Raw genomic sequence first — 15,316 nt, 5'->3', positions numbered from 1 at the left:
GAAAATGCTACAGAAATCCTGCAAACTCTAGAAACAAGTGAAAAGAAGTGAATTAAAAAGTACTTCCCTGTTCTGTTGTCTAGTTGACGAAAGGTACAAATAGCCTGTCTTAAGGAGATACACATGCTTCTGAGCTGTAGCATGCTAGATTGCTAATAGGCTAGCATGGTAATCTTAAAGTTTGGGTCACATTAGCGAGGTCTGGCTAACTTACCCATTCGTATCTGAATTATAACACTTCACTAGTGCAGTGTGTTTTTCATAATCTCATTCTGAAACCTATGTCTTTATTTAGGACTTGCCTTTGCTCCGCTCGCAGAGCTTCCTCCAACCTATGGCCTCTACACAGTTTTTTTTCTCCCCATGCTAACTTACCTCTTCCTTGGCATCAAGACACATCTGTGTAGGTATGTGGATCTTATCATTTTCACAAGCAGAGATAAGATTGAATGTTATATAGCTTAACAATTTCTTTCCATCCACACCCACCAGGTTTCTTCCCCGTCTTGAGCCTGACGGTTGAGTCTGTGGCAAATACGCCTGCTCCCAAAGGACAGACCAGGAACAAATATCACAGACTTTGAGGGTCTTAGTGATGACTACAAAAGAGTCCCGGTGGCCTCCTCTGTGACATTACTCATGGGGATTTTTTTAATAGATGGTGAGCTATGTAAGTGATTTTGCAGGTTTATGGAGGTGTTGACATAGCAAGTTATTTAGCTTTGGGTCTATCAGTTTGCATAGTGGTCTGACCGATCCTCCCTGAGCCTGGTTCTGCTGGAAGTTTCTTCAATTCAATTCAGTTCAATTCAGTTTTATTTATACAGCACCAAATCACAACAACAGTCGCCTCAAGGCGCTTTACATTGTTAGGTCGACCCTACAATAATACATACAGAGAAAAACCCAACAGTCATATGACCCCCTATGAGCAAGCACTTTGGCGACAGTGGGAAGGAAAAACTCCCTTTTAACAGGAAGAAACCTCCGGCAGAACCAGGCTCAGGGAGGGGCGGGGCCATCTGCTGTGATTGGTTGGGGTGAGAGAAGGAAGACAGGATAAAGACATGCTGTGGACGAGAGACAGAGGTCGTGTCCAAATTCATGGGCTGCATCCTCCCGAGGCCGCATTTGTAGACCGATTACGTCACAGCGACGCGCCGAAGGCTGTCCAAATTCATAGGCTGCTCCGAATGCAGCCGACAAATGGGTCCTCATTTTCTCCGAATTTGAGGATGGGTCTGATGTATCCTTCTTTGCCCACCATATCCCAGAATTCATAGCGCGGCCCAGCCAAACTCTAGTTTCCGGTAATGGCGGCCGGTACTACGTTTTAAAATTACTCTTATTAATTTTTCTGGGTCACAAAATAAACTTTTAACATATTTTCAGGCGAGAAAGTAGCTGTGTAAACATCAAATATCTGCTCGGTTTATCAAGATATCGCATATTTGGAAAAGTGCTTCGACGTTTTCGGAGACGCCTGTTACCCACCAGCTCGATAGCGAGCCGGGAGCTCGAGGGTCACTGAAGCCGCCGAGAACGGCACAACTCCCGGCACATCATTTTCAGATCACCGCGGACTTTCGCTACTCGGGTTAAACGTAGTATATAAGTACCTGAGACAACCTAAAAATGTTATTGTTGGGCTTTTTCAGTGTTTTGTTTGTTCGTGAGTAAATCGGCTTGGCTGAGATTAAAGATATTAGATTAGATTAGATAAAATAAAACTTTATTTATCCCCCGAGTGGGTTCCTCCTTGGTTTTTATACAGCTGACTAAACGTCAAACAGAAAACTGATTAAACAGAAGTGTGAGACGGTCGAGAGTTTACGCCAGTGTCCCGTTATATTTTACATAGCAAGGAGCAGACAGCCGAGTTTATTCAACTCCACCGAGACAGCGGTGACGTTAATCAGAAGGCTAGACCGTCCAATTTCACTGCCGTTTACTCCGGCCTACCCGACCGTCTGAGGACCCGGCCCACGTAGACCGCGAAGGCCGGGTCCTCAGGAGGATGCAGCCCATGAATTTGGACACGACTAGAGATTAATAACAGATATGATTCAGTGCAGAGAGGTCTATTAACACATAGTGAGTGAGAAAAGTGACTGGAAAGGAAAAACCCAATGCATCATGGGAATCCCTGGCAGCCTACACCTATTGCAGCATAACTAAGGGAGGATTCAGGGTCACCTGGTCCAGCCCTAACTATATGCTTTAGCAAAAAGGAAAGTTTGAAGCCTAATCTTGAAAGTAGAGATAGTGTCTGTCTCCTGAATCCAAACTGGAAGCTGGTTCCACAGAAGAGGGGCCTGAAAACTGAAGGCTCTGCCTCCCATTCTACTTATAAAAATACTCTTCCTGTTAAAATGGAGTTTTTCCTTCCCACTGTCGCCAAAGGGCTTGCTCATAGGGGGTCATATGATTGTTGGGTTTTCTCTGTTTCCTTTGTATTATTGTAGGGTCTTACAATATAAAGCATCTTGAGTCAAATGTTGTGAACTGGCAATTGTGATTTGGCGCCATATATTAAACTGAACTGAATTGAAAATAATAGTGAAAACCTCTGGACCACTCAGTGAAAATAAGCAATGACAGGCCAGTAATCCAGTTATCAAGTATAAATTTTAAATTTGGCAAGATGGAACCAGACTCTTTGTCATAGTCCAGTGTGGGGTAACCAGTTTTTGCAACAGAAGAGCAGAAACTTCTCTGGGGCTTGGAAACATACAAATACTTGACTTGTCTCATGTGAATGAAGAGGAGCTTGACCTGCAAAAAGATGCCAAGTACCTCCCTTTTCCAGCTGAACTGGAATCCGGAGCTTCCTGACAACATAACGGTTCCTAGAGTGGAGCTTTACAGCCTGATCCAAGACTTCTCTGCTTTGACTCAAAACAGTAAAAATAACATATTTCTATTGCTTATAGCTTCTCAGTTCACAACTCATGCACTGCAGATCAGCAAATTGAAGAGCTATCAAGTAATGTGTTCAAAGTGATGCATCACATTAATCTCTAAAATGTGTGAAAGCAAATAAAGGGGGGAAAAATGCAGGGAAATAACTGAATACATGGACGGGGCAGCTCAGGCCGAGCAGTTCGGAGACAAAGTTAAAGAAGGAAAGCTGAGCTGGTCTGCACAGGTTCAGAGGGGGGAAAGGGGATGTACTGGGCAAAGAGTGTTGAATGTGGAGCTGCCAGGAACCAGGAAAAGAGAGATTCATGTACAGTGCTTAACAAGTTTATTAGAGCACCACCTAATGCAGTTTCATTATTTCTGCTCCTCTTATGTTGGACAGACTGCTGGTGGCTACATTGACTTGCTACGCCATCTTGTGGTACAACATGGTGGTACTGTGCTTAGACGTTCGGTCCAGCCCTCATTTAACAACGTCACCACACTTTTCTAAAGTTTATTTTAAAGATTTAGTTACGAGTCGGATTAATAATGCAAACTGTAATTTACTAAATAATATTCAAAAGTTACCCAACAGCACATAGAACATAGTTCGGTACATAAATACCATTAAAGTAACCCACACACTACTGAATAAATCATTTATTTAAACAGAAACCTACACATGAAAATATGCTGTCCACAGACAAGCCAATGACCTTTCAAAGTCATGCTTAAAAAAACTCAATTAATAATGTAACATTCACAATTCTTAAATAGGAAATTCTTCTAACTAGTCCTTTTGGTTATTTCAGCATTTCTTGCTTTAATTCAGCTAACCTTTTACATGAAGTACTTTTACTTCTTTCTATACTGTGATATTGATCATGTCGACCAGTGGCAGGAGTCACTAAATAACCAAAAGCTGAAGATTATGGCTGAGAATATAATACCCATGTACTCATTAATATTGTTTACTGCTGCTTGTGTCCACAAGCACTCCAAGTTTATTCATATTGACGAATAGCAAATATACTGCTTTTTATTTTAAAAGGCACATCATGGATGTGGACAACTGTGTCTATTTCTTTAAGTAAATTATAAATTTGAGCTTGAAACTAAAGGCCAGAAGTTGTATACAAGTTATTGAGAAGCACAAATACAAATATACATACATCATGCTGTTTACAGTTTACATGTTGGAAAAACTGCACAGCTGTGTGTTTGCAGGGGGCAGGTACAGAGGCCCAACCCTCCATGACGCCACACTACATGTACTTGAAAAGCACAAAGACAATACAAGCAGAGGTTGTATGGTTATTTGTTTAGCAGATACACTAAACTCAGCTCTAGAAGACCGTCTCCTGGATTATCCGCTCAATTTACATGAAACCCTGTTTATCATGTTTGTTGTTACAGACCTTGTTACACTGCTGTAGTTTCCCTTTTCAAATTGTTTCTATAAAAACTGCAATAAATCACGATGACTGGAAAAGAGCCGACAGCCAATTCTTCACCTTCACCAGCATGAAGAAATGATAGCTCTTTGCTTAAAGTAGCTTGCTGTATGGTCTTTTCATGACATGACAGTGCAGGTACATCGTTTTTCCTAAATGGGAACCAAACCCACACAGATCACCAGACAAAGCAAAGCTTTATTTTTCCACAAGATATTTTTTAATGAGAAATACTGAAGACCTTGTCAGTCAGACCAAGTGATAAATGTAGTTTTCAGTAACTTGTTAAAGAAACCAGATGACATTTTACTACATCACGTCATGCCAAACAAAAGGATAGAAATGTGCTGTTAAAAATTTATTGTCTCAACATCTTTAAATGTACATGTGTGGCATCAGCTGACATATATACAGACATATTTACCATAGGTTGTTTCAAAAGGAGGACACTCCTGCTCTCTTCCAAGTCAAAAGTATGTTCAATGGAAGGTTTAGCACGGTTAACTTGAGTGTGCACCACATACACATTTGCTTTGGGCAGTTTTATCGAAATCAATGTCTACAACCTTGAACCCTGAGGTTTACTATCACATTACTCAGACAAGCAGTATGGAACACAATGACACAGATTGATTTCGTTGGTAGTTTACTGGTAATAGGGCCGATACCGGCCCTGATCCGGATGGTGCGGACCAGGCATTTGGCCCTGGGGAGGGGGTCCCTGCATTCGTGGAGGTGGGGGTCCTCTTGGGGCGGGCCACATCCCAGGACTGAGCCCTCCTGGCTGGGTAAAGGGGGGACTGAGGGTACCCTGGTCTTCAGGGAACTGCTGCATGGAGTTCGGGTTATAATGATGAGGTGGTGGGGCATTAACAGGAGGGCCGCTATGCTGTGGTGGAGGTCCTGGGGGTGGGTGATTCATGTAAGGGGGTATCATGTGCGTTGGTGGAGGAGTAATAGGTGGGGGTGCTGTGGACATTGGGGGAGGAGGGGCCTGGTTGTACACCATGTGTGGTGTCCCAGAGGCCTGGGGAGGATGCTGCATTGGGTGTGTAATGGGAGGCGGCGGGGGAGGCGGGGGACCAAAATGCTGTTGAGGTGGTGCCATCATATGGTGAGAGTGCGACACTACAGGAGGCTGGCCAGGATAGTCCCCGGGGTGGTGGTGGGGAGGCTGGCCAGGGCCTGGCCCAGCAGAGAGGGGCTCGCGAGAGGAAGAGGAGTCATCTTGAATGGGAACAGTGATGAGATTACTGTGTTTACGAGTTGTTACCGTGGCAATGCGGAATGTCTCAGGACCCAGAGAAGGGGTTGGGGGCGGGCCTTCGTGAGCGGAGGGAGGTGGCGGCTGACTGTAAGGATCGTGGCTCCCGTGCTGGAGCGGGTTGGTGAGATGGACATGGTTCTTGGGTAAGTGAGGTGGAGGCAGGCGGAAACGCTCAGACACATCAGAAGCAGGGGGCAGGTGCACGGGCTCCTGGCGGCCTGCAGAAGACTTGGCAGCCCTCATGTGGCGGTGGTTGACGTGGGCCTGGAGGTCACGCTGAGACAGGTAGGTGCGCTTGCATCCTGGTACAATGCTGCACATGTAGAGGGAACCACGTTGGCACTGTTCAATGCGCTGAACCGGGTCTGTGCAGTTATAGAGGGTCAGGCTGAAGAAACAGGGACAAAGTCAAGCAGCTCAGTTATTTAGTTTGACAAGATCGCTTTTGACCTAATCAACCTATTTTTGGACTGGGGGAATTCACAGTACCCACAGAGAATATGCAAACTCCACACAGCCTGTCCGTGGCTTAAACCACAGGACCTTTTTTCCATGAGGCCACAATTCCAATCACCATACCGCCCCAACTGGTCAATGTGCCCCTTTTCCTACTCGGCTTGACTTGGTTTTCAGGGTTTTCTATCAGGTGGTTGTACCAGGTGCTTTTTTAGTCCCCGCTTGGCTGCGGTTCCAAGTGAGCCGGGTCAATGCAAAAACCTCTGTGACCTCAACAGATTGCATGCCACCGATTGTCCAGTCTATGGGGTCACTCGCTGAGTTATGAGAGCGACTCCATCACAAAAATCAAAACCACCATTTTTGAAACCTTGCATCATTATGAAGGCTGAGCGAAAACCGACTTCATGGTCCTTAAACCTGACAAGAAGCCACAGGCTGAGCAGCAGGTATACCATTGCCATTGAGTTGTGTATGTGTCTCATACAAATGATGTCACAGACTTTCGGACACATTGCTACAACAACCCTATGTACACTGGGGTGCTACTCGATTGTAATAGAAAAAGACCAAACCACAGTAGAGCTGAGTTGAGCTCAGTAGATACCATCTCTATTAGCCCTGTCCAAGGTGTACTCTGTTCAACCTAACACAGCTGGCATGGGCTCCAGCCTCCCTACAATCCTGAAGTGGATGCTGTAAATGGTGCCTTTAGTTTCCTTGCTATCAGTTTTCCCAGGATTAAAAAAGAATGCTCAGTAGGCAGCATTTCTACGAGCTCAGCAAGTAAAATATTGGCCTAACACAAAGAACCGTCTTCAGTCTGGTTGACGAGGTAGGTGGAAAGACTTTTCCACTCTAACTGTCAGAGAGAATGATTCAGAGTGCTTCGTGCACCTGGCAGTGTGGATGTCAAACTACACAACTGCAGGTTTTAACAGATTACTCGGGTTCCTGTTTCACTTTTACAAGACAAAAGACTTCAGGATGTTGACTTCAGATTTTCTTGAAGTCCCATTCCTCACGTCACTAAATCAGGGACATCTTAGTGGATTTATACTGTAGTGATTTTATGCCATCCTTATTTTACCCTCATTGCCATGTACCAAAGTTAAATGGTCTCACCCTGGGCACATCTTCTCTCCTTTCTTCTCATGAAGTAGAGCACAGTCATAACAGAAAACATGTTTGCAGGGAATCTGAGGAGTCAGATGGCAAGAGTTAGACAGTAACATGACTCTGAGATGTTGTGCAGAGAAACAGCAATAAGACATGTACCATCCGTCCATACAGCTGAATAGGGAGACCGCATTTGTCACAGAAGTGAATCGGAACATCATCCTTTTCTCCAATCAAATTTAACTGTTGAAATAAGAGGACACAAAAACATGACATGCATGTAATGACAACTAAAACCAGAGAATTGTATACTTTTTCTTTAACTCCAATCCTACTCGTCTTACTGGCTAAGAAATCCTTTACCACGTTCCTGATGTTGGTAATGATGCAACTTAATCATTAATATTGTTTCCCTCACACAGCAGACGTACCTTATAGTCCCAGAACAACGGTTGTGGAAATCTCCTCTGACTTGCAAACACATCACCAGCTTTAGTTCCACAGTCAAACCTGTCCTCTTGCTTAAAGCCAAAGTTATCTGTAGTAGAAAGAAAAAACAAGAGCAGCATTAATAAAACAGTGTTTTAAAAAAGCCTGACACAAACACTACACTAGGGCTGCTCAATTAATCGAATTTTAATCTCGATTACGATCTGGGTTTTCAACGATCATTAAAAATGACTGAGCCGATTATTAGCACCTCCTCCTGCTTTACTCTCGCTGCTCGTGTGGCAAATCGAGCGCACCTCTCTGCGTTTCGAACACGCGTCACAAGAGGACCCGAGGGAAGCTCGGAAAGCTAAGCAGAAGTTATTTGGAGAGGAGAGGATAATGGCTGCTGAAGAAAGAATGCCGTTGGTTGAAAAGAGGTGAAACGACTTCAGTGGTGTGGAAACCAATGTTCCTCTAAGCTGCAAGACGTGCGCAATTGCGCACTGCTGGCACGGTCTCTGCAAGACAGAAAATCTGCGTTGCGCACAAAAAAATCTAACCTGAATTGAAATTAAAATTAAAACTTTAACAATTCTGTTTTGCAGTGTTAGTCAGTAAGTGACTGGCTGCTCCTGTATGGGATTAGAACGATGCCACCTTATCCTGTAGTCCAGCCAATGATGCGATTCACATTCGTATATACGCAGCCAATCAACGTCGTTGACAGGCTATGACAGCGTCCTTATGTGCCGACACCGGTGTTTTAGCGAGCAAAGCGGCGTGGCTGATGTGCAGTGAAGCCACGTTAATGACAACGTGTACAACCATTGGAGATGTGAGCAGGACAGACGGAACAACTGACGGGAAAAGTGTGGACTTTATACCAGTTTTTAAATTGTGCTGATCGGCCACGTAAAACCAGAGTTATGATAAAAATATCTGCAATGTTTGGTTTTCTTCCTGAATACTATCGTTGTTTATATTTACTGCGGGAAGAAACGGTAAAAACGGCGTTTTATAAGGAAAGCACTCTCCACCTGTGAGTAAAGACGAAACCAAAAAACCCCCCACCCTTTCCTATTGGTCGAAAAAAGTACCGTGTCGACCAATCAAAAAAATGATATGGCAACGTGGCATCTAGTTGTTAAGAAACGGGGGGAAGTTTTAGGAGTGACGGCGGTGTTCTGAGATGTGAGAGATTTGAGACGTTTAGCGCAAATCTTGTGTAGTTAGTGTGTAGTTAGTGTGTAGTTAGTGTGTAGTTAGTGTGTAGTGTAGTCAATAGTTTTGTTGGTGTGTCAGAACAATGAGGCGGCTGCTGAATGTTACAGGTGTTACAGCAGTGATACATCTCCTGTTGTCAGGCCTGCAGGTATCAGGCTGTTGTTCTCCTTTATCTCATAGTGGACAGAAATGATTTTTTGGAGTGGCACAAATAATTTGTGTGGCATCAGATTTGATGCAGAACAGCTGATTGTTCTGTAAATAGTTTGAAATGTTTATTTAAAAACGCCTTGGCTGCATTAAAAAAAAATAAATAGCTGCAAAAAACTTTGTTTGCCAAACTGAGTTACTTTTTGAAGTAGTAACTATATAATTAATTGCCCAACATTGGTCATTATATACTGTATTTTGCAGACAGAGTTACAGACTCTCTCCCAGACCACAGACTCATAATACAAGTCAGAGCTTTTTTTAAAAAGAAAGAAAGTTGTTTTCAAAATTGGACTTCAAGTTATTTTTACTTCCAATAGTGTTAACATCCTACACAGGTCAATGAACAGGATTTTTTACATTTTCATTGTAAGTGGGCTAAAGCAGTTAATTAAAAGTAGTCTAACATAAATGTAAATGCTGTGATTTGATTATTTTAATAAACCATGTAACTTGCCGGAGGTTTCTTCCTGTTAAAAGGGAGTTTTTCCTTCCCACTGTCGCCAAAGTGCTTGCTCATAGGGGGTCATATGATTGTTGGGTTTTTCTCTGTATTTATTATTGTGCTATCTACTGTACAATATAAAGCGCCTTGAGGCGACTTTTGTTGTGATTTGGCGCTATATAAATAAAATTGAATTGAATTGAATTGAATTGGATGGATTAGATGCTGGCGTGACCACAGTGCACACGTCTGATGTCGCTCACAGTGGTCCAAGGGACGCTCAGGGAGTTTGTGTGTTCGCTCAGACACATGAAATATTTGAGGGAACATTGGTGGAAACATTATGGGTTCACGGAGTCAGACGTGGATCAAATATTGTGCAGTATTTTGAAGTTCACTAAACATAGATGTTTACATTTTTCATTTATTTTTTATATTGCAAACATTTGCACTGTTATCAGTATTTGCACACTATTTTATATTATTTTTTGACAATCTTTAAAGCCATTATTCAATACATTGTTATTGTTAAATAAATATCGTCAAATAGTCGAGATCTCAATTTCAGTGAAAATAATCGTGATTATCATTTTTGCCATAATCGAGCAGCCCTACACTACACTTCAGCTTTTCCCAAAGAGGAGGGCAAGAATGTAGCATAGTTATAGTGTCACTAATCCAAAGTGGCTTAAAATATTCTGTGTGCATAAAACAATTGTATGTACATGGAAACTAAAATGAAAGGCACAAATAAAATCTAAAAAGCTTACTTGATGCTGTCCTCATCATCGATTTCATGATTACTTTGTTAAAAAAAAGAAAAGAAAAAAAAGAATCAGCATCGGTATGGCAACATCAAACTTCACATTGGCACAGCCTATTTTCTTTTTAAACGAGTAGCAAATAGTATCAACGTTAAGATAATGACATTTGAAGAGTACTACATTTTATAAGAACTGAATTTATGATGAAAATAATAAAAATGACATCCATCTTCTTTACTGTGTGCAAGTGCTGCAGTTAATCCCTAAGCAGCACAATGACATATGGCAGTAGGCTGTCACAGTGCTACTGTGTGCCAGCGTATTATGATATCCAGACTGGATGACTGTAAAAGCATCAATAATACAAGTGTTACACTTTCTGTTAAACTGATACTGTTATGATGTATTGTAATTGATATGTCACGACAGGTCAGGCCAAGAGAAATGGCCGTTGTGAGCGGCAGAGACAGCGTTACAAAAGTACAACAACATACAAAAATGCTTGAGATCCTTTTTCTGAATATCCTTTTTCAAGTCCAAATAACAAAGATGAACCAGCAAATGTGGATAAACTTGTGAGCTCTATTTGCCTGAAGAAAAGTTCAAATCCAACTACCACTACAAGTGTCACTGCACAACTACTGTTAAAGAAAGATGCCCACATGTCAGACTGTAAGTCTGTTGCTACCACTGGCACATCATCTCTGTTCAGCCCACGAGTACGTCACTAATAACTGGGTAACACGTGTCATCAAGTCTACAATGACTCCTACCACCAGAAGAAAAAGAAGCTTTTTTTTCTCCCTCCACATAGATACTTAATATACTGTATGCTGGCTCTGTTGTGTAATATTTTATACATTTGCCTAACTTGTGAAACATTCCTGGTTCAGGGACAGGAGGAGAGACAAAGCACACTGGGGGCAGCCAAATCAAGTGTGCAGCCTGACCCACTGGGGTGGGGATGAAAGAAAAGTTCTACTTCATATGCTGTATATATATCCCAGTGAAATGTGACGGTTTTTGTGCTGGTGTTAATGGAACTCTGCATTCATTTAATTACACCGACATTGGCAATTTTTACAAACCATGCACCTTGGCACTGCTTTGTACCTTTATGTGGGCTGCTGCTGTGCAGTAGTACCACTTACATTTGATTGTGGAACATCAAATGTAAGACACATTTCAGGAATTGACTTATTTCAACTACCACAATATTTTTACAGCTCCACTCTTGAATTCAGTGAATGACCCATGTTTGTAAAGGCAGCCAGCTATTCAAATGTATTTACAGTGGCAATAGGATTGAAAAAGTCTTGATTAAGAGGTGTGGCCCAATACTTTTGCCTATACAGTGTGACATTATAAAAACATTAGTGCTAATGGGCATTCTGTACTACATAGTGTGCCTACCATCTTCTCCAGTCTCACTTTTACAAGCTCTACTGACAGGTCTCTGGGGGCGCTGTTGAGGTTTGCTCCTTATTGGCTGCTTGGACAGAAGTTTGATGGGGATTCGTCTGCGAACATCCGGGCCTCCCAAACTCCCAGAGCCATCGCTTCCTTGAAGATCATTGTCTGTTGAACAAAAAGAGTATATCAACTGAAACGGTGTCCTATATGTTGTGCACTGTACTTTGGAGAGTTACACACTTAGTGAGGGATACCTCATGTGGTGGACTCAAGAGACACACCAAAATTTAACAGTTACACATATCCATCTACAAAGAGTTGGTTTTAAAGCCTTTAGGATGTCACTGGATTGTGACAGTGTTTGTAACAGAGTCCTTTGCCTGTACACATTGGTGACATCAAGATTACAAATAATTTTATTCTGGAAAGAGACTTTATGGTGAAACTCAGTGGCTCAAAGGTTAAACAGGATGCTTCTTTTTGGGTTGCCACAGTAGATCATCTGCCTCCGTCTCACCCAATCCCCATCTTCTTCTATAACACCAACCTCTGCCTGGCAGTAGGACTGGGCAATATATATCGAGTTTTTAATATGTATATATATATATATGTTTTTATACGAGATATGACAATATCGTTTATATCGATATAGTCTATGTTACGTTATAACTATACTTGTGGAGCCGCAAGTTTGCCTCTCTTTCGTCCACTTTTGTCTCTACGCAACGTTACTCCGCCTCGCCTCGCCTCTCCGTCACTGAACACAACTCCCCCTCCCCCATCGCTTCACCTGCAGCAACGACAAGATGGACACGGCAGCTATCAAAGAGGAGCTGGTCGGTAAAAAGAAAACATTTGGATACTAATATTTTAGTGCTGTCAGCGTGACGTTAACGCCATAACCGCATTAACGGGGCAAATCTCTGTTAACGAGTTACCGCGGATCGCCCCGTGCGTGGGGCTGGACGGCGTTAACGAGCTAAAAATCTACAGTGCACCTTATGTATGAATTCTGGTTGTGCTTACTGACCGCGAGCCGATTTTATGTGGTACACGGTGCTCAGAAACCTTTCAAAAAATGTTTTAGTACGACTTTGCTAAGCTACGGAGCCGCACCGCTTGATGGATTGTTGGATCGTTACGGCTACCAAGGAGCCTTGCGGAGTAATACGTACTGTGCTTTAACGTAATATTACCGTACTGCGTGTGTATAAGGAGCACAAATGGCACCTGTTAAGAGACATGGTTACGAAGCGGATTTCAAACTCCAGGCTGTCAGTCACGCAGTAGAAGTTGAAAACAGAGCAGCTGTGAAATCTGTCTGTCTTTGTTATTATGCTCAGCGTCTGTTAGTTTACATTTTGACTGCACAATTGTGAGCTTTGTTATGCACAAAACAACATAGTTTTATTTTATTTATGGACCATTATTATTTAATAAATGCTGATAATTTATTTCTGAGCAATTTTTTCTTGTACATCTACGCTGTATGTTAATAAAAGTGCCTATGTGAGATTTTGGACACAGCTTTGACTAAGAACTCTTTTTGTTCTTACTTTATGGCTTTAAAAAATATTGAGATGTATATCGTATATCGCCATCCAGCTCAAGAATATAGAGATATGAATTTTGGGTCATATCGCCCAGTCCTACCTGACAGCTCCACCTTCAACGTCCTCTGTCCCAACCATCTCAGCCTTGCCTCTCTAACTTTGTCTCCAAACTGCTCAATATGAGACATCTAATCCTGTACATCTTCGTCACTCCCAATGAAAATGTTAACATCTTTAACGAATTACCATCTTGTAACTCCTCCCTTTCACTCTCGCCATTATTATTCACTAACAAATCATCTTTGACACTCATCTCTACCCTGCATGCACTCTCGACTTTGCCATTCTTGTGTATTGCCCGTCGCTTTGGATGGCTGACCCCAAATATACAACTCACCACCTTCATTACATATACTCACTGCATCTTCACCTTTCCACCCGCTTCCTTCTCATTCACACACAACTATTCTGTCTTGATTCTACTGACTGTCATTCCTCTTCTGTCCAGCGAATACCTCCACCTTTCCAGGCTTGATACCTTCCACCTGCTTCCACTCTCACAATGTCGTCTACGACACAGAAACTCCTACCTGTCCATCAGCACAGCCACAACAAAAAAGGAGCTCAGAGCCGCAGATATTTATAGTTGGCAACGGTTTATAACTTTAGTAAAACTGCAGAGTAATATAAACAATTAGAAATTAGACTAACAACGTTAGCGTTTCGCCTTTAACACTATTAGAAAAAAAGCTAAAAAGGACTCGTGAATGTGGGTTAGCAGTGTCACGAGACTCGTTATAAGATATAGAATTTCTTTATACAGCTAAGTGGTTAGCATATGCTAACAATCAAGCCGCATTCGCGCCCCAACTAAATCGCAGCTAGCTGTAAGCCCACTAACATGTGAGAATATATCGTTTACAGTTGGGTTTAATAATTGCATAAACTCTGGTGGAATATTTCGTGTAACCCTTCAGACCAACTTAGCACGTAACGTTCACTTTTGGCGAGAAGTACTCAAGCGTTGCCACTTTTGGCTAGCCCGCACCATTCAAGCTTTAACGTTACCCTGGGAGATTACGGGTTAGCTTAGCAAAACCACTTTCCACGAGGACGCTTTGTAGTCACGTTAGCTCTTAGAGCTGATATGAAGACGGCTACCCAGGTAAAAAATATAGCACGAAGAACAAGTTTTGCTAACGTCTCGGCCCTACTTTGCATTTTGCTTACCGCTTTGGTCCATGATCCAACGAGTGATCGCAATGCATTGTGGGATACGAGAAACTGACGAGGAGAGGAGGCGAAGTGAAAGGGAAGGAATGAGGATAGGGAAGAAGGAAGCGAAAGAAGGACGAAGCAAACAGGGCTAAAAAGAGCTAAGAGCTAAAAATAAACTGTAGTTAGTTCATGTTAAAACCAACAAAGAAAAACACCGCGCGTTTCTTATGTTCAGTGACCGTTGGCCTAAATGGCTGGGTAATAAAACTGGTAATAACGACAGGACGTCGTTGGGATATTTAATCAGACAGAAAAGTATTTTCTTTTCTGTATCGACGCAGTTCCTCCTTTATGTTTTAGGGAGATTCGCTAAGACCTGCCACAGGTCATCCTGTCAGTCGTGAGAGTGACTGGAAAATCTGAATGCTTGGACTTTATATTATATTTCATGTTGCTCATAAAGTTCAGGTTATAGCGGCCCGAATTACTTATCCACGTTTTACATTGTTTTAGCAGAAAAAAGTTCATTTTATCCTTAATAAAGAATATCTGCTGCCATAGTTTAAACACTTGTTAGATCATCCTACATGTGCTATCCATGCATATTTAGTTCTAATTAAGCTTGTTTCAGATGAAACTGCTTCATATTGTTTTCATAGAGTCTCTAATAAATATTTTGACTGAAGAGAATATTTGTCTAAAATGATTGTCATCAAACACAGAAAGAAAGTTGCATTTTGACTATTAATGTAAACTGCTGCACACTCAGGCAAAAACCATGTGTCTGCCCTTATGGGTTTTATTTTGCTAGTAAAATGGGAAATATGTCCAAATATAAGGCAAAAATAGAGACTGTA

The 15,316-nt window shown here is 42.1% G+C and overlaps 1 protein-coding gene across 7 annotated transcripts in view; it reads right to left on the bottom strand.

Annotated features, from left to right (window-relative positions):
* Positions 1–4,536: 4,536 nt before the first annotated feature.
* Positions 4,537–15,316, bottom strand: part of cbll1 (Cbl proto-oncogene-like 1, E3 ubiquitin protein ligase) — a 12,109-nt gene continuing 1,329 nt past the window's right edge. The window contains exons 1-8 of one of the 7 annotated variants that reach the window (XM_039600850.1): positions 14,472–14,499; positions 13,757–13,831; positions 11,689–11,853; positions 10,282–10,314; positions 7,632–7,738; positions 7,360–7,443; positions 7,207–7,280; positions 4,537–6,013 (exon numbers count right to left, since the gene is read on the bottom strand). In XM_039600850.1, the coding sequence (XP_039456784.1) occupies positions 5,005–6,013; positions 7,207–7,280; positions 7,360–7,443; positions 7,632–7,738; positions 10,282–10,314; positions 11,689–11,853; positions 13,757–13,831; positions 14,472–14,484 (1,560 nt within the window). In that variant the 5' untranslated portion in view covers positions 14,485–14,499 and the 3' untranslated portion in view covers positions 4,537–5,004. The other 6 variants (XM_031736083.2, XM_039600853.1, XM_039600851.1 and 3 more) reach the window with 6 other exon arrangements.

This window comes from Oreochromis aureus, linkage group 17 (genome assembly GCF_013358895.1).
Source record: "Oreochromis aureus strain Israel breed Guangdong linkage group 17, ZZ_aureus, whole genome shotgun sequence".
Taxonomy (NCBI): domain Eukaryota; kingdom Metazoa; phylum Chordata; class Actinopteri; order Cichliformes; family Cichlidae; genus Oreochromis; species Oreochromis aureus.
The sequence above is the reverse complement of the archived record's forward strand: the minus strand, read 5'-3'. Positions and strand labels throughout refer to the sequence as shown.